Consider the following 20,439-nt stretch of genomic DNA (forward strand, 5'->3'; position numbering starts at 1 on the left):
GAAACTGGATAACAGGGGCTGGGATGGTTTGGAAACAGGGGACAAGGGAACCTGAATGGATCAGGAGAGAGACAGGAGCATGGGGCACAGGTTACCTGAAGTTGGGAAATTCAATGTTCATACCATTGAGTTGGGAACTACCCAGGTGGAATAGGAGGTGCTGTTCTTTTAGTTTGCACAAATGCAAACCAGAAGAACAACAACACCTCATGTTCCACCTGGGTAATCCACAACTCAGTGGTACAAACACTGAATTTTCCCAACTTCAGGTAACGCGCACTCCATGCTCCTTTCTCTCCTCTTCTGATCCACTCATGTCCTCCTAAACAACCATCCCCCACCAACCCCCCACTTCCCCTCACCTGGCTCTATCTGCCAATGACGCACGCACTTAACGTACTGGGTCTCCTGTTCTCTCCCCAGCTGGTTCAACCCTCCCTTACCTGGTTCCACTTATCAAATTCCTGCATCTGCAGCCTCTTGTATCTCCACTTGTTACCTTCCAGCTTCTGTCTTTACTTCCACCCTCTCCCTCCCCCCATGGTTCCATCTGTCGCTTTTATCCCTTTCTTCTTAGGTCTCCATCCACTACCCAGCAGCTCATCTCGCAACTCCACCCACCTCCCCACCTGGCTTCAGCTGTCCATTAACCCCTCCTCATCTGGTTCCACCTATCGCCTTCCAGCCTCTTCTAACCTCTCCTTCTTTATACTGGTGATCTCCCTCTTCATTCTCAGCCCTGATACAGGGTCTTGACCCGAAACGTTGACCATCCCTTTGCCTCTACAGACACTTCCTGATCCATTGAGTTCCTCCAGCAGTTTGTTTTTTGCTCCCTATAATTGTGCTTTTGCTTATTCCTATGCAGAACAGCCGGAGTCTGGAACAAATGTTACTTCTACTTCCACTTGATGATCAATATCCAAATTCAATCCCAAGCATTAATTTACACTCCTTTCCCTCATTTTCTTAAACTTCAGCTTGAAATATTCCCAGAAATCTCAGCTGTTCCCAAGGACCGTAATCAAGTAATACCATTCATTTCTGGACAAGATCATTGATAATTCATCTGTACCTAGGTGTTATTGTTGTTTGCCACAATTGCTCAGATTGCTAGCACTGGAGCTGCCAACATAGGTAGGCAACATTCAACCCAACTATTACCATCTTATAGATAAGATGTGACAGGGCAGCACAGTGCCACTGCACTTCAGGCTGATGCCTCACAGTTCCAGAGGCCTGGGTTCAATCCTGACTTTGGGTTTGCCCTGCATAGAGTTTTCACATTCAACTTGTGAATGTGTGGGTTTTCCCCCAGATGATTTGGTTTCCTCCTTCATGCTAAAGACACACTGAGTGGTTTACTGGCTACCATAAATTATGCCTTAGTGTAGGTAAAATTCAAAAAAATTAAAGGGAAGTTGATGGGCGTGTGAGCGAGTATAGGTTGCAGGGTTAAAAAGGGAAATGAGGGGGGAAATAGGACTGATGGGATTACTCTACTCGGGAACGGCACAAGCTGCCTTCTTCTGCGCCTGTCATCTCTAAGATAGGTGCAAAAGTCCCTTGTCCCTGTTCTGAAGTACAGCAGAGGAGTTAGCCCTACAATCATGAAAACATGGTTCCTAAATTGCAACAGGAGACTGCACTTTAAAAGTAGTTCATTGGCTGTGATGCACTTCAGGATGTCCTGAAAGAGATATGGAAGACACCATAAAAAGCAACTCTTTCTTTTTTGCTTTATGGTATTTTGTCATGATCTCCAAACACCTCAAACCACTTCATAGGTGGTGAAATATTTCTGAAATATATCCACAGCTGCAGAGTAGGAAAAGCAAACAGCTAATCTGCATACTCCATTCGCATTAGCAGCAATGTGTTAATATCCTGGTAATCTGCTTGTTTTAGTTAGGTCCCCATCCACTAAACAGTGTCAGAAACTGTAGCACAGTTGATATTCCAGACAATGTAAAAAGAAATACATGATAGCAGTGCCACAAAGGCACAACATCCATCACAAAGGACCCTCACCACCCAGGACATGCCCTCTGTTACTACCATCAGGGAGGAGGTACAAGAGCCTGAAGACTCACACTCAATGATTTAGGAACCATTTCTTCCCCTCTGCCATCAGGTTTCTGAACAGTCCACGAACCCATGAATACTACCTCATTATTCATTTTATTTTGCATTTATTTATTTTGTAATTTATAGCAATTTTATGTCTTTGCACTGTACTGCTGCCACAAAACAACAAATTTCAAGTCATACAAGTCAGTGATAATAAACCTGATACTGATTCACTGCACCCACTTCTGAGGGAAGGAAAGGCACAGAGGAGGCCAATGTTAGCCAACTGAATAAACTGAACAATTGGGATGAACTTAAAGCAGGATGGGCAGAAGTGTGAACTAAGACAGAAATACTTACTAACACAGCAAGGAGTAACCATAAATGCCAGACTATAAAATAGATTAATTAGAAGAAATGCAAATTGAGTATTAACTATGTTGAACTTGTCTTATGACCAAGGTAAAAGAAAAAAGTGGGGTTGTACTATCAGAAAAGGGTTGAGGATATTACTGTAAGGAGTATTCTGGGCATCGTCAGAATCATTTTGGGTGGATTAGGAAGATGGAGAAGTGGGGGAGAAGTGGTAAGCCGAAGAGCCCATTTCTGTGCTGTACAGCTCTGACTCGTTATAAAAAGCAACAATAATGGAGGCAAAAATCAAATAGCAAAACAAAACCAAGATGGCAAAATGCTGGATGATCCAGATAAAACTGATGAATCAACATCTGAGAGTCATTTTCCATGGAATTTTCCATCTGCTGAAGTAATAAAAAATTGATTAACTGAACTCCAATAGATCTGAAAATCAAGAATAAAAGATTATTTATTTGCATATTCATCTGATTCCAAAATAAATGTGCCCATATTTGTCAGGTCATTCAATCCAAGCTGAAGTGCAATATATCCCAACCTGAGAGAAAACAAAACATACAACTAAATTGACCTTTTCAGAAAATCATTGAATCAAGGCTGATGTGGACACATGAAGATATGCCCCAATAAGGGCAAAAAATTAACAAAAGAAAGACATTTCAGATCAAGCATAGAATATATACTTGACTCTGGGCACAAGAGGATGATATTAATATTGAACATGCTGCACTTGTAGCAGGGTTTAGGCAATGCACTGTAGAGCCAAGGCCTTGGCAGCTTACTGCAGAGACATAAATGTAAAGTGACTTGAGAAATTCCATTTTCAGAGGCCAGTAATGGAGAAGTACAGACACCTTGGAGGATTGCCAAACTGGAGGAGATTACAGAGAGGTGGTAGTGAGATGTAACTGGTTGCTGGCAGCTAAAATGTAGAAAAGGATGCTGTTCTGTGCTGTAGTGTTCTATGGTTATCATGCACTGCTGATGGATTTGCAGATGGGAAAATCAGAAGGGGGCACAAATAGAGCTTTGGAGAACAAAGGTAGTGAGAAGCCTGTGGAAAGTGCCAGAGACTCCTTGCTATGACTCAGTAGATGAGAATGGATCCAAGTAGGGTAATAGAGCTGGATAACATTTGAGAAATGTTGGGGAAGACAGAGTGCTCAATCAGGTCAAACAGAAGGAATGATGGTTTACTTTTGTCAGAATCACAAAGTGTCATGAGTGACTTTGATAAGATGTGTTTTGACACCAAGGCGTGGAGACAAATTTGATGTTATGATTCATACATGGAGTTCCGAGGAAAAATGGCAAGAGTCAAAGGATGGAGAGGTCCAAGGGCTTTTTATTTGATGATGATGATGAAAGATTTGAAGGTGATGGGCCAGTAGCTGACAGAAAGAACTGTTAAAAGCTTTAGCTAACATTATGAGAAAGATAATTGGGTAGTCAGCAGTTTAATGGACTAAGGAATGGAGTAGGAAGTGAGTCTCGTGTAGCACGAGGTCAGATGGTACTCAAGAGGTGATAACAGAAGCTAGAGAATGATATGAATTCAGGATTAGGGCAAAGGGGAATCTGAAAGGAAGTCTGGTCTACTGGGTCAGGGTAAGGAAGTGAAGCAGCAGAGGAAGCTGATCAGGCAATTTTGATCTTATTGACAAAAAAATCCATGACCTCTAACATACAATTGCCGGTGAAGCTGGAGGACACAGGAAAGTAGGGTTTACAAAAATGGTTTGCAGCAGAAAAAAGCTGCTAGCAGTTATCTCTGTATTACATAATATTATTGGAATAGTGAACAAATTTTACAAACAAGAGCAAGACTGTGGTCCAATATCACTAAACCAGCTGATCACTAATTTTATTCATATACTTGCTTTGAGTTCAAAGGAGCAGGTGCAGGAGGCCAGGTTGAGAGATGCTAATGTTTTAATGGATGCTACAGCAAAGGTGAGAAAAGGAGCATGGATGAGCAGATCAATAGCAGCAGTAAAGTTTTGGTGAATGATGAAGCAGCATTAGAGAGCTTGGAGTGTCCAAGGGTCAAGGTAGGGATTTGGAAGTGCAATTGCAGAATTACTACAAGGTAAGAAAAGGATGCCCGATTACAGGAGGGAAAGAACAAGCAAGGTTAGAGAGAAAAGATGTTCTTTTGAAAAGGAACAAAGAATTCAAAATAGAAGCGATGAGTCCATGATTGGAGCAGTAGCAAAACCTGAACAAAAATAAGCACAAGGAAACCTAATAATTATATGGGTCTATTTACACAGAAGCTAATAAGACACATATACCCTGAAGTAAATAGAGACATTGAAAAGAGACAATGGGAGATTAGGGTGGGAGGGAGGGGGCCGGGGAAGAGCAAAGCAGGGAATCAGCTCCAGATGCTTAATTTCTTCAACTGACCTTTTTGAAAGATATATTAATAGTTCCTATTCTATGGATTTCCTCATCCTTCTAAGCAGAATGAGGTTTCCATGCTATCTAAAACAGCTTTATTCCCTATTGTTAGAAGATAAGCTGCGCTAGTCCAAAATTCTTGACTGCTGCATGAGCGAGGAGGATACCATCTTAAAATAGAGTGGGTGGAAGGAGAACTTAATCACACAATGGACTTGAAGGGTGATTCAGTCAATCAATAGAGATACCAGGTGCCTCAGAAAAGGTGCAGATAAACTTTTCTTTGAAGGAAGTTGACTGAATAAAACATTATTAAATTAAATTGAGAAAAATGTAAACTATCTAATGCAGATATTACATTTAAGAAATAAATGTAATTTCTTAATTTAAGGGAGGAAATCCGTGTGACAAATGAGAAAATTGCCTCCAGACAATACTGAGCACTTTTCTAAATATTGAATCATGCTACCATTCCCCATAGTCTAAAGAATGCTTACTACAAAAACAAAACAGAAGTTCCATTACATTATCAGAAAAACAGGGTCACTGTAAGTCCATTCTTAAATGGTTCCACCTACTGAGACACATGAGAAGTCAAATGATTTTCTAATATTTTTCCTGCCTAGTTTGTCTAGGAAAATATTTACTTACTATCTCCTTGTGTGGCACAACAATTATTTCTGTGGCTCTACTCTGGAGCCCTCCTCTATTCAGTAACATGGATTATGAACATTGACTCCAGTTTTACATATACTGTATCGATGATAACCAATTCCACCTTTCTGACATTATCTGTAGGGCTGCCTTACAAGTAAAGCTCTGGTTGATGATTCTTCCAATTCAAATTCAGAGCCATACAACTTTACCCTTCTCTGCACTAGTCTGCTTTCAGTTGTCTCTCTATCAACCTTCCACCCAGATCATTGCAGCCTCCAACTTAATTCTAACACTAACAAATGTCAGGCATTGGTACATTCCCTTTTCATACACCAAATTCAAAAGTGCACACAATCGACCTGCTCTGTAAGGTACTTGTGGTTGAATAGAACATAGAACATAGTCTTTCGGCCCACGATGTTGTGCTGACATTTTATCCTGCTCTAATATCTATCTAACCCTTCCCTCCCACATAGCCCTCCATTTCTCTATCATTCATGTGCCTATCTAAGAGTCTCTTAAATGTCCCTAATGTATCTACCTCCACCACCTCTGCTGGCAGTGCATTCCACACACCCACCACTCTCTGTGTACAAAACTTACATCTGACATCCCCTCTACACCTTCCTCCAATCACTTTAAAATTATGCCCCCTCAGGTTAGCCATTTTTCACCCTGGGAAAATGTCTCTGACTGCCTTGTCAATCTATGCCTCTTATCTTGTACACCTCTATCAAGTCACCTCTCATCCTCCTTTGCTCCAAAGAAAAAAGCCCTAGCTCACTCAACCTATCTTCATAAGACGCGCTCTCCAATCCAGGCAGCATCCCAGTAAATCTCCTCTGCACCCTCTCTAAAGATTCAACATCCTTCCTATAATGAGGTGACCAGAACTGAACACAATACTCCGAGTGTGGTCTGACCAGAGTTCTGTAGAGCTGCAACATTACCTCGCAGCTCTTGAGCTCAATACCCCAACTAATGAAGGCCAACACACCATATGCCTTCTTAACAACCCTACCAACCTGCATGGCGATCTTGAGGGATCTATGGGTGTGGACCCCAAGATCCTCTGTTCCTCCACACTGCTAAGAGTCCTGCCATTAACCTTGCATTCTACTTCAAGTTCGATTTTCCAAAGTGTATCACATAACACATTTGTGTTGAATTCCACCTGTCACTTCTCAGCCCAGCTCTGCATCCTATCAATGTCCTGTTGTAATCTCCAGCAACCTTCTACGCTATCTACAACACCACCAATCTTCGTGTCATCAGTAAGCTTACTAACCCACCCTTCCACATCCTCATCCAAGTCATTTATAAAAATCACGAAAAGCAGGGGTCCCAGAACAGATCGCTACAGAACACCACTGGTCACTGACCTCCAGGCACAATATGCTCCATCTACCACCACCTTCTGCCTTCTATCAGTGAGCCAATTCTGAATCCACACAGCCAAGTTTCCCTGGATCCCATGCCTCCTGACTTTCTGAATGAGCCTTCCATGAGCAACCTCATTAAACACCTTACTAAAATCCATGTACACCACATCCACTGTTCTGCCTTCAAAGTGCTTTGTCACGTCCTCAAAGAATTCAAATCAGGCTCATGAGACATGACCTGCCCCTCACAAAGTCATGCTGACTGATCCTAATCAGCCTATGCTTCTCCAAATGCCCATAAGTTCTGTCTCTGAGAATCTTCTCCAGTAATTTGCCCACCACTGAAGTATGACTCACAGGCCTGTAATTGCCAGGGTTATCCCTACTCCCTTTCTTAACAAAGGAACATTTGCCACCCTCCAATCACCAGGCACTACTCCTGTGGCCAGTGAGGACACAAAGATCATCGCCAAAGGTGCAGCAATCTCTTCCCTCGCTTCTAATAATAACCTTGGATATATCCCATCTGGCCCTGGTGACCTATCTATCCTAATGTTTTTCAAAAGTTCCAGCACATCCTCTTTCCTCACATTGACATGCCCTAGCACATCAGCCTGTTGTATGCCATCCTCACAAACGTCAAGGTCTCTCTCACTGGTGTACACTGAAGCAAAGTATTCATTAAGGACCTCCCCTACCTCTTCCGTCTCCAGGCACATGTTTCCTCTTTTATCCCCAATCAGTCCTACCCTCACTCTCGTCATCCTCCTTTTCTTCACATACACGTAGAATACTTTGAGGTTTTCCTTAATCCTACTCTCCAGGACCCTCTCATGCCTCCTTTTAGCTCTCCTAAGTCCATTCTTAAGTTCCCTCCTGGTAACTCTCCAGAGCCCTGTCTGATCCATGCTTTCTAAACTTTAGGCAAGCTTCTTTCTTCCTCTTGACAAGGTATTCAATGTCTCTTGTCAACCATGGATCCTTCACTCTACCATCCTTACCCTGCCTCAATGGGACAAACCTATCCAGAACACCATGCAAGTACTCTCTATACAACCTCTACATTTCCATTGTGCACTTCCCCAAGAACATCTGTTCCCAATTTATGCTCCCAAGTTCCTGCCAAATAGCAACATAATTCCTCCTCCCCAATTACAGACTTCCCCATATCTTCTGCTCCTATCCCTCTCCAAGGCTGTGATAAAGGTCAAGGAGTTATGGTCACCATCTCCAAAATGATCTCCCACTAAGAGATCTGAAACCTGATTAGGCTCATTACCTAGTACCAGAATGGCCTCTCCTCTAGTTGGCCTGTCCACATCCTGTTTCAGGAATCCTTCCTGGACACACCTAACAAACTCTACCTCATTTATCCCCTTTACACTAAGGAGTTGCCAATCAATATTAGGGAAGTTGAAATCACCCATGACAACAACCCTGTTATTTCTGCACCTCTCCAAAATCTGCCTCCTGATCTGCTCCTCAGTGTCTCTGCTGCTATTATGCAGAGCCTGCCTGTAGAATCCCTGCCTGTAGAATACTTCTAATAGAGTTATCGCTCCCTTTTGCAAACCTAGTCTTTGGCACCCTCACGTTGGGCTCTGTTATCATCTGGGTTAAGAATAGCTTGATCCTCATTATCTCTTCACTATCACCTTCCTTCTCCTGCCATGTGCATTGTTTGTGTTGGATCTCCAGGAAAGTAACCTAAAAGCTATGAAGAATGTGCGATTATTTTGAACTGAAGGATCCAAGAATAATTTCATTGCATCACTGTGAAGTTTTACAGGAATGCCAAGGTGATAAGTGTAAGTGTTCTGTCAAGATTCCACTGACCCTACTATTTCTACAGACATACACCAAGTGACACGAGCTCTCTGACCTTTATCATGAAGAGGGCGAGGCTGTGACATCTACTTGGCATGTTTAATGTAGTAAATTGCCCCAAGGCACTGTATTGGAGAATTATCAAAGCAAACAAAATTTGACTAGCTGCTGGATGAATTCAGTGGGTCAAGCAGCATCTGCAGCAGGAAAGGGAGGGAAGGTAGCCAGTAAAAGAGGAGAGGGGGAGAGGTGAGGCAGGGGCCAGTAGGTGAGAGGTGCCATCTGCCCATCCCCCTTTTGAATGTTTGCCATTATCACTTTCCCTAGCACTTCTAGCCTTTGTGTCCCCACATCACCCTCCAGCCTCTGTCTCCACCCTCACCCTACCCTTCCCCACCTGGCTCTCCTTGATCCATCTATCACCTACTGGCCTGTCTCACCCCTCCCCTTCTCTTCATACTGGCTACCTTCCCTCTCCACTCTCAAGCCTGATGCAGGTTCTCCATCCAAAACGTCTTTCCCTCCAATAGATGCTGCTCAACCCATTGAATTTCTCTAGCAGTTTGCTTTTTACTCCAGATTCCTGCATCTGCCATCTCTTGCATCTCCAAACAATATTTGACACCAATGAGAAGTTAGGACAGGTGATCCAACAATTGAGTGCAAAGAGCTTTTTTAAAAAAAGAGACTGGAAGTAAAAAGGTGGAGCTTTTTGGGAAGAAATTCCTAAATTAGACAGTCCACATGTAGGGTCTCGATCAGAAAGCATCAAAAGTCCATTTTCCACCATTGATGGTGCCTGACCCGCTGAGTTCACCCTTTTTCTTGTGTGTAGTTTAATGTGTTGCCCCAAGTGAAAGAACAATAAAAGTAGTAGATTTATCAAAAGGCTCAAATAGGAAACCAAAGGAAGATCCAAGGGTCACAAGCCTGAAGGTAGCTATAGAAATAGGACAAAGTGAGACCATAGAATGATTTGAAAACAAGGATGAAAATATTAGTATTGAGACTTCGTTGGACCAGAAACCAAAGCATATCAGCAAGCGTTTGGGTGAAGTGGGCATAATTTTGTGTAAGAAGCAAAATTGCAAATAACCTCAAGGTTGTGTAGAGAGAAAACTAGAAAGCCATTCTTAGGAACACCGAAATACTTGCTAGAAGATAACCAAGGCATTAATGACAATCCTGTCAAGAGCTGAGGCAGAGTTGGGTGACATTATAGAAATGACAGTATAGAAGTGAAAGTAGCTGAGCTTGGCAAAAGCACAAATGCAGGGTTTAACCTGAAACATTAACTCTGTTTCTCCTTCCACAGGTGCATCCCTATCTGTGGAGAGTTTCCAGCATTTTCCTTTTATATTTGATTTCCAGCATTAGTTTTTTTTGATTTTCATTAAATCTAAGATTTTGGCTGCAAACCATTTGGCTGAACTTCAAGCAGTTGCCAGGAAGAGGGAGAGAGCTAGAACCCTAGGAACAGAGTTTGCATTGGGGATTGAAGATAATGGTTTCCCATCTTCCCAATATTTCAGAAGAGGCAAATTCTCCTCACTCATTACTGGCTGTTGGATAAGCAGCCTGACAATTTAGATGAACGGGTCAAGAGAAGTTCTGGCAGGGAACATGTGGAAGTAGAATCCAATGTGCTTTCAGATGTTGTCATCTTGGGGCAGTGTGTAGTTTAACAGCCTAAGAATAAACTCCACGCATTAACTCCAGCCTCTCAGAAAACTCGACCCACTGCAACTTGTCTACCACTAAAACAAGTCTACAGTGGACCCCATCTCCCTGGAGCATCTGAAGAGTAAAGGCACCTATGTTAGACTATTGTTTATTGTCTACAGCTCCACCTTCAATACTATAATTCCAAGCAAATTCATCACCAAACTCCAAGACCTGGGACTCAACACCTCCCTCTCCAACTGGATCCTCAACTTTCTGACCAACAGACCACAATCAGTGAGGACAGGCAGCGACACTTCCAGCACGATTATTCTCAACTCTGGTGCACACAAGGCTGTGCCCTCAGCTCTCTACTCTATTCTACTCCCTCTATACTCATTACTGTGTGGTCAGATTCTGCTCTAACTGCACCGTAGTGGGCCATATCTCAAATAATGATGAGTTGGAGTACAGGAAGGAGATAGCTTAGTGACATGGTGTCATGACAACATCCTTTCCCCTCAAGTCAGCAAAACAAAAGAGCTGGTCACTGACTTCAGGAAAGGGGGTGGTGTACATGCACCTGTCTACATCAGTGGTCCCGAGGTCAAAAGGGTTGAGAGCTTCAGGTTCCTGGGAGTGAACATCACCAATAGCCTGTCCTGGTCCAACCACGTGGACACCACGGCCAAGAAAGCTGACCAGCGCCTCTACTTCCTCAGGAGGCTAAAAAAATTTGGCATGTCCCCTTTGACACTCACCAACTTTTACTGATGCACCACAGAAAGCATCCTATCTGGGTGTATCACGGCTTGGTATGGCAACCGCTCTGCCTGAGACTACAAGAAACTTCAGAGAGTTGTGGATACAGCTCAGCACATCACGGAAACCAGCCTCCCCTCCATGGACTCTGTCTATACCTCTCACTGCCTTGTCAAATCAGCCAGCATAATCACAGATCCCACCCACCTGGGACATTCTCTCTTCCCCCTCTCCCATCAGGCAGAAGATACAGGAACCTGAGGGCACATACCACCAGGCTCAAGGACAGCTTCTATCCCGCTGTTATAAGACTACTGAATGGTTCCCTTATATGTTGAGATGGACTCTTGAACTTACAATCTACCTTATGACCTTGCACCTTATTGTCTACCTGCATGGCACTTCCTCTGTAGCTGTGACACTTTACTCTGGATTCTGTTATTGTTTTTACCCCATACTACCTCTATGCATTGTGTAATGAATTGATTTGTACGAATGGTATGCAAGACAAGCTTTTCACTGTACCTTGGTACAAGTGACAATAATAAACCAATACATCTTAGCAAGACTCCAGAGTAACAACATGGAAACTGGAAGGAGGTGGATTGATTACAATAGGTTAGGTGTGAGTAAAACCAGAGGACTACAGTTCTGCCTGACTGGAGGACATGGAGAGCACTAGAGGAAGATATTGTAGTCTGAAGTATCAAGGGTAGCAGACAATACGAGAAGAAGATGAGACTGCAGATAGTCCCTTTCTGGTGCTCTGCCTGTGCTAAGCTATTGTATGTCAATTTGCCTTGCAAAAAGAAAAAAATGAGAGCAAGACTAGTTGAAGAATCTAAATCATGGCATGAGATAGGTGATGAACAGATCAAGTCTGCTTTAAGAAGTTTCCCAGTTCTGTTAGTAATTGATGTGAAAGGAACTGGGTAACCATTGTGCAAGATGGAAAGTTGAAGTCCTCCTGAAGAAATAGGTAGATTTAGGTGATTATTTGTTGCAGAGGTAAAGTTTAGTGATTACTAGGTCCACAAGATGGAAAAGAGTGCAGTCCAGAATGCTACCTTGTTTAAAACGTGGATCTCCTTTTAACTCTGCTCTGCACTGCAAGGGAGACTGAAGACAGTGAACTCAGTGGATTAGGCAGCATCTGTGGAGGCAAAGGAATGGCTGACATTTTGGGTCGAGACCCTGCATCAGGACAGTGTAGTCAGCTTCAACACCCTCCAAAATCAGAAGTGAACATTCTAGGTCATCCGGTGACATCTACACCAAGGAATTTGTCTGCTCCATTTACAGGATACATCATTGGGGCTTAGAAGTCAGAATGAGTGAAGCTAAGCATTCTTTATACCTAGCTAAATGCCATTGCTATGCTGTTCTCTAGGCACAGAGTAGTTTGAAATTTTGTTTCAATTGAGCATATATATTGCTAAGACATGCTCTGAAGTTACTGGTGGGGGATATTAACAAGAATGGTTGCTCCCTCATTACTTGTCTCCAATCTGCTGAAGGGTGCAGACTAAAATGTCTAAAAGTTGCATAGTCACCCTGAGATAAATTTTGTCTTGGGTTCTCTCATTCTGCTATCACATGTTGGTTATAAATCATTCGTGTTGAATTTCCAAAGATATGGCTGGGGAGCAGAAGCAGCCCAGAGGAAATTCTGCCCCCACCCCTCTCCAAAGGAAATTCTGTTCCACCGATTAAAGTACCAGCCAGATATATCTTTTGATTTGCAAGTCTGACATCCATCATCTATAGGATTCAAAACAATCAAGGAAGTGGCATTTTGAACCAAACCTCATGCCAACCAGTTCCTGCATAAACTAAAGGAAATGAGCGCCTTAAACTATTCATAAACAGTAATTCACCTTAACAATAATCTTGAAATCTGACTAAAATATAATCTCCATATGTTTGGAAGCCCATGCAAACAATTATTCAAAAACCAATACAGTAAAGTATGTAATTAAAGTGAACGAGCAACATTGTTTCCAGAAAAGGCAGTTTCTTATCAAGATTATCAAGAGATTACACAATGATTTAGAACAGGAGTCTCGATAAAAATATTGGCCTAGAGTTTGTTGCAATAACATCTCTCCACCTTCTCCATTACCTTGGCACCCTTCCTAAAGGGTGGCAAAAAGTGTTTTAACCATGAGATAGACAACCAATAATTTGTGTGCTTGGCATCCACTTTTTGCTGCTGTACTCCATGCATGTACGTACAAAATGTAGTATGAAATGTCTTTATCAATTGTTTACTGACTTTTAAAGATCTGTTCACTAAAATTGCTGGAGAGCTTTCTTCTCAACTTCACTGATTTTTTTTTTAAACTTGGTGCCACACTTATTATTTTGTTGTCAAGGGCAATCACTGTTAGCTGGTCTTGGGAATGTTGTTTGGACCAAGGCTTTAAGAAACTCAGGAGCACAGCAGTTCAGGTGAAGCTCAAATAAAGCACTGGAGAAATCACTGAGCACTCTGGACATCACAGATCAAGACAGATATATTGGCCATGAACCAAGTGCAGCATAGATTTAATAGAATGAAACAGACTCCAAGGGATAAATTGCAAGGAGACACAACACAAGGTTGGATTGGAAGATAGAAGGTTCAGAAGTGATTTGCATGGTTAAAACATTAAAAGGGAACTTTTAGGGTAGCTAGAGATAAACTATTTCGGCTGGTTGGGGAACCTAAGGCACTTAGAACCAGGTCATTCAGGAATGAAGTTTGGAGACACTTGTAGATGCAAATTCTCAGTTTTAAATCTGAAGATAAAAAGATTTTAGTTGATCAAAATAAACGCAACCTCAGAGAGCTGTCCCATTCCATGATTGAACTATAAAAGTCACTTCCCACTTAACGCAAGGACTCAATTCTAACAAATCCCATGTGGGTCAATGAAATTATTTCTTCCTGCTGACCATCACCACTTACCATTTGCTGAGTGTGGCAACTACTTCCTTCAGGATTCAGCCAGTTTGATCAATGATGGTACTTCTGATGCTATTTAAGTGGTGAACTTTTCCATTATTATCTAATGTGTATGTGTGCATTTGTTATTTTCAAGCTTCCTCCATATAAATGTGTGACATCGCTGGAGGGCAAGAGGCAGAAGTCAGCAGGAAATTTCTAGCCTTATTTAACTGTTATCTGTCGAATGTGCAGGCTGTTGGGGTGACAAGTAAACTCCAGGAGGAGAGGGTGTGATGGCAAAGTGAGGGAAATAAATGAAATGCATTTAAGGACTCATTCAACTGTGAAAGGAAGGAAAGCATGGTCAAGTAAAAAAGAAAACCTCCCAGACACCCCTTTGTGGAAAGATTCAATTCACTGGAGCAGATAAAACAGAGAAGGAGAATTTGTGGAAAGGAATGCAGTTCCTAAAGGCAACAGGGTGGGAGGAAGCGTGGTTGAGGTAGGTGTGGGAGTCTGTCACTAACCTATGTCCTGTGATGGGGACATGGAGATCCAGAAAAGAAAGGAGAGAGTCCCACATGGAACAAGAGAAAGGGACAGCAGGATAGAAATTCACAGCAAAAGTTACAAAATTTGTGTCCGAGCACAGGAAGCAGCACCAATACATTTGTCAGTGTACCAGAGAATGAGCTGATGGAGGGAGCCCGAGTAGAACTGAAACAATGACAGTTCCATGTAACCCACTAAAAGGATAGGGGTAAATTGGGCCCTTACAAGTTCCCATAGCTCTACATTTGATCTGGAGAGACAGTGAAGTTGGAGGAGAAGTTGTTCAATGTGAGAATGTCCTAAAGGGTAAATGTCCTAAGCATACCCAGACAGAAGATGAGGTGCTATTCCTCTTGGACTGGGCCTCAAAAATAAAAAAAACTTAAAATGATGCTGGAAATCTGAAAATGCTGAAAACACTCAGGAAGTTAGACAATTCTCTCTCCTTCCATAGGTGCTAAGGTTTCAGGTCTAAGATCCTTCATCTGAACCTGGGGGGCGGGGGGAGGTGATGTCAGGTAGGCATTGGTTTTAATTTGCCTCCTTTTACTATTGATATTCCCTCTGTCTTATCCTTCCCTCCCCCACCCTCTCTGCAACTTAAATCCAACTTCTTTCTTGTCCTCTTTTTCCAGTTCTGATGAAGAGTCCAATCTGAAACATTAACTCAGTTTTTCTTTCCACTGACATTGCCTGAACTGCTGGGTGTTGCCAGCATTTTACATATGTTGGACCTCAATGGAACAAATTCAACAATTTCAGGTATCTCGCTTCCTCTGCTGTAGGTTATCCATTTGCAATATCAAATGTTTTTTTTCTGTTCCCATTTACACTATCTCACCTGCCGAGCATTTCCTAAAGCTCTGACCTGTATTGCACAGCTTTTACATGTCCCTTTGTTCTCTCGTTTTTTCTCTCTCTCTCTCTGCCCTCATTAATCTATCAGCCAGATGGCTTCATCATCTGTTTATCACCACGGCAATCCTGGCCCCACCTTACAGATATTCCCCAGGCTTATTCATTCCTACCCCACACTCTCTAAAGTTAAAACAAACTCATCTTCTCTCCTTCCCAGTTCTGATCAAGGGCCTTCAACCTAAAACATTAACTGTTTCTTTTTCTCCCCCCAAAGATGCTACTTGACCTGTTGAGCTTTTCCAGCATTTTCTGTTATTTTATTTCAAATTTCCAGCATCTTCAGTTTTTCTACTTTCATCTATAGTCGTTTCCTAATATATATATATTTTATAAAAAATGTGAAATATGAATGAATTTATATTAAATAGTTTAAACTGAGATTTTAAAAGTTAGTGCACCGAAACTGCCATTACAGGGGATAGTTGTCTAAGTGGTTTAGATTTGAAAAGTCCCCCATTCTTTGTGATCTCTTCAGCAGACATCTGAACATAATTTTGTGACCATTTGGCAATAAAACAGTAAATGACTGGAAAACTAATTTCAGCTCAGAAACTTCCAATTGCCACTGTAAACATTGCACTTCAAATGAATTTATGGATCTCTGAAGAATCCATGTTCAACTGTCAGTTTTTTTTTTACAGACTGCATAAAAAGATTAATTTTTTTTAGTCACTGTATTGGTAAATTACTAAAGAGTGGCATGAAAAATCAAGCTGAAAATGAACAATAAAAGAAATTTATGTAAACAAAGGGAAAATGTTCAACTGGTATACAGCTAAATGTTGCTGAAAGCCTATAGATTCTCATTTATATACTTACTGTGTTTATCGTTCAAGTTACATGATGAGAAATGTCAAATATAAACAAACCACTTCCTTCTCACTACTTCCAAAGGTTATCAAAATAAAATATACTGTACACAAATACACTCTACATACATAGCATTTGCAAATTTTGACAAATAAATATGGTTGTAAACAAATAGATACTCAGAGAGACACTTATGAAAGGAGCGGTGATTTCTGATCTCCTGGCAGTCTGAACAGAGATGCAGAGTTGGAACAACTTGGACTCTACAAGATTTGCCTGATTAGAGTTCAGGAGCCATAGCGGTTTGGGGCAGGAGGAGATGAAAGGAACAGAAGCTGGTAAACCAATATGTTAAAACTGAGAGACATTTGTAACTTACTTCTAATATCATATGTGGAATAGATGTATTAAGTTTTGGGATGCCAAGCCAATATATGAGTCCCAAAACCCAACTTGCAAAAAATTGCGATGAAAATTGATAACTGTAGCATCGTATTACCTTCACTATAAAAAGAACTTGATGTATCACAGTCTGCTGATTCATCGTGGTTTGAAGCTACTGTTTCTCTTTCAGACACATTGTTGTCATCAGTTAGATTCTCCTCTCCTTTCTCCATTTCATCAACGGAACCTTTAAAGAAAAATAAATTTCTTTGCTAAATCACACACACGGACACAAAGAATATGGAAAGTGAGAAAGCCTCTCAATTTAACATCAAAGCCCTTCAGCTAAAAAAAGTCTCCTGTTAATCCATATAAAAATAATTTCCATAAAAATATTTTGCAACAATGTCTGATCATAGTAATTACAGTTCTGAAAGAAACCATAGAGCACATTAAATCTGAGTATAAGCTAAGGTTTTCAGCTGTATGTGTCTATGAGGCGACAACATGAATTTAATTAGTAGAGAACTCCATTACTGTATTTCAAGCATCAGGATTAGGATTGTAGAAGTGAGGAAAATATTTACAGGTGCACAGATGGTAATGGAATTGTATAATATTTATTATTTTTAAACCAAAAATGTTCTGAAAAATTCTTAAAAATTCTTGAAAAGTCTTAGTGTCAAGACTTAAATTTCCTAAATTTCTTTCCAGCTTTCTCTATAACACTGGGAGAAATTAACGTCAGGATAATTTAAATATGTAACAAAACCTTTTTTTTAAGCTAAGATTGGTCTGCAAATTTTAAGTTAAAATATTGATTCTCAGAATCTCACAAACTAAACTTTGTCAAGGATGACCGAGCTTTTGCCAGGCATTTAGTTTCTTGATTTAGATTTCCAGGAAGAAAATACTTATTTATTTCTTCTGCTTTTACCAATTTTAATAGGGCTAATTGGTTCTATGTGGTTTATAGCAGAAATGGAGAGTACAAAGCGTGTAGTGCAAGACAACTTTCAATTGTCATTACAGCAATAATTTGAATTTGCAATCCACACCAAATAAAAATTAGTTGTCAAATTAATGTAATTAATGTTTTTTAAATTCTCATTCTTAAGATATGATTTGGTAGATCCATTTTGGAAACAAAAGTAAGGCTGCTGTGAGAGATTATGAGAAAAACAATTTATATTTGTCAATTGCAAGGTGGCTTCCTGATTAAATAATTGCTTTAACAGGTATATTTCTGTCACCATGAAAATAAGGTAGTTCAGAATCACTGCCCTGCTTCTTGAGTGTGCAGACAGAGTGCTGTCATTTGGTGCTGTTTGGGGTTGCACTGTCAAGCCTGACCCTATTTTCACCCCAAGTCAATAATTATGCACTTTGCAGCATAAGTTATGAAGAGCAATCAAGTTCAGAAACCACATTTGACTCTTTTCCCATCTTCATTGTCCCCAGAGGTAAAGGAGGCAAATGTGAAAACACCACTAACATCCTGGATGAGAGCAGTTAATTCATTTTCAACAGACAACTAAGCCTTGCACCTTCCTAGCTTGTATGGCTTAAATTTCACCCTAGAAGTTTTTTTGTGTGTGAATACATGAACTGTAGGATTATACTTTTCAAAGGTTAATAAACTGCAATATTGTTACATTTAAAATATCAAATTAAATAATTGCTGCTGCTATTACCACATAGTTGTTCTTTGGATATAAAGCTAATGGACAGATCCCACTATGAGGAACACTGGATTCTTGTAGAAAATACAGATACTGGTATGAAATTCCCTTTGGTTTGCTAAGAATCAGCATCATTTCAAAATCACATCTGCTTATTGATTCAAAACTTGTACGGATATTGGAAGAAAGCCGTGGAATGTTGGTTGTGTGAACTGCCTGATTCAATTTACTCCTAACCAGTCTCCTACCATTCAACCCCCATGAACATAAGCTTCTAAACCTCTGCACCTCGATCCTAACTTGTCCCAAGTCCTTTTGGAGTGGTCCTTCCTATATCTACTGGCCTGCACAGCCTCCCATTTAATCCATCTCTTGCCTTCAAATTCTTAGCATAATTTCAAATCCCAACCTGGCTTCATCCTTCCCCTCCTCTTTTACTTCAGCCCAACAACCATCCCAAATATCTATGCAAGTCAAAAATGTAAGGGGAGAAACCAAGCACAGACTGACTGGCCCCATTCAGTCCATCACCATGACCCCACGTTTCTAGATGATGGTTCTTTTAATTCTCCATCCCATCTCCAGTTCCAGTCTGACCTCCATTCCCAGAGTTTCCTATCTGGTTTCAATGAAGCTCAACATCCCTTCAACCTTACAACATCCCAGATCTCATTCTGTCTTTTCTTCTCTGCCTCACCTTCTCTACCTCTCTATTTTCCTCAAAAATAAAAACAAAAAATAAGAGCAGGTGTAGGCAATGAGCCCCTTTGAGCCTGCTCAGGTATTCATCAAGATTATGGCTAATCTTCTACCTCAGTGCCATTTCCTTGTATTTATCCCTATATACCTTGATTCTCTTAATATCCGAAAATCAATTGATCTCTGTTTTGAATGAACTCAGCAAGCCTTCACAATAAAAACAGTAAATGCTGGAAATACTTTAAACAGACAGCATCTGTGAAAAGAGAAACAGCTTTAACACTTCAGGTTGAAGGCCCCCCATCAGACTCTGCTTCCACAGCCTCCAGGATAGAGAATTCCAAAAATTCACCACCATCTAACCAAAGAAAAGTCTCATCTTACTCCTAAGCACTCCACCTCTTATCCTGAGACTGTGACCCTGCTTCTAAACTTCTCAGCCAGGGAAAATATCCTCCCTGCATCCAGCCGGAAAAGAATTTTAAACTTTAAATGAGATCTCCTCTCATTTTTTCCAAACTCGAGAGAGTACAGGCCTGTTATATCTCTAATGTTTGCCAATTCCAATGAAAGGTCATTGACTTGAAACATTAACTTTGTTTCTCTCTCCACTGATGACACTTGATCTGGATATTACCAGCATTTTTATTTAAATATACAAGCTGCACCCTGATCTTTACATATTGGTAAATCAACACAAATATGTGGTTAATAAAGATTTGTGGGGAACTGCGCATTTCTTCAACACTGAGTTTGAATTGTTTCATTGAAACAATACCACTTGGAGGAATTAAAATGCTACTGATCACTGGAACTTAAGCAACACTCATCTATTCTGCCATATTGGCAGAGCAGCTACTTCCCTTCAACTACTTGGTTCTTGAACCAATTTGCACAACCCTAAGCCAATAGAGTATAGCAACATTATGACCGCTTTGATCACTTTGCACTAAAATGTTCATTTTTGTTCTAATTGTCTTCTTTCTTGTAAAAATCGTGTACAATTTATGTTTAAATTTATGTACTTCTTGTGAACACTGCTTTTCTGATGCTATGTGCCTGTGATGCTGCTGCAAGTTTTTCATTGCACCTCTGCATACATGTACTTGTGCACATGACAATAAACTCAACTTTGACTTTGGTTGAGAATGGAATAAATTGTTCAGCACAACCACTTTTCACACCAGTTGATCTCTCCTACCCAGCTACTGATAGCTGCAAGTCTTTGATGTGATTATTAATTACAATTAAACAACCCTGGGGGAAAAACCCTAAAATTTTTAGGGCAAGGCTTGCAGAAGATGCATTGACTTAGAAAAAAACTGTA

General features: G+C 40.9%; 1 protein-coding gene across 1 annotated transcript in view; it reads right to left on the reverse strand.

The window, feature by feature from the left end:
* Positions 1–20,439, reverse strand: part of zfpm1 (zinc finger protein, FOG family member 1) — a 196,683-nt gene that overhangs the window by 128,949 nt on the left and 47,295 nt on the right. Inside the window, exon 2 of the mRNA XM_052028664.1 lies at positions 16,847–16,978. Within this exon, the coding sequence (XP_051884624.1) occupies positions 16,847–16,978 (132 nt within the window). The remainder of the gene's footprint in view (positions 1–16,846; positions 16,979–20,439) is intronic.

The sequence above is a fragment of the Pristis pectinata genome, chromosome 13, assembly GCF_009764475.1.
Source record: "Pristis pectinata isolate sPriPec2 chromosome 13, sPriPec2.1.pri, whole genome shotgun sequence".
NCBI classification, from domain to species: domain Eukaryota; kingdom Metazoa; phylum Chordata; class Chondrichthyes; order Rhinopristiformes; family Pristidae; genus Pristis; species Pristis pectinata.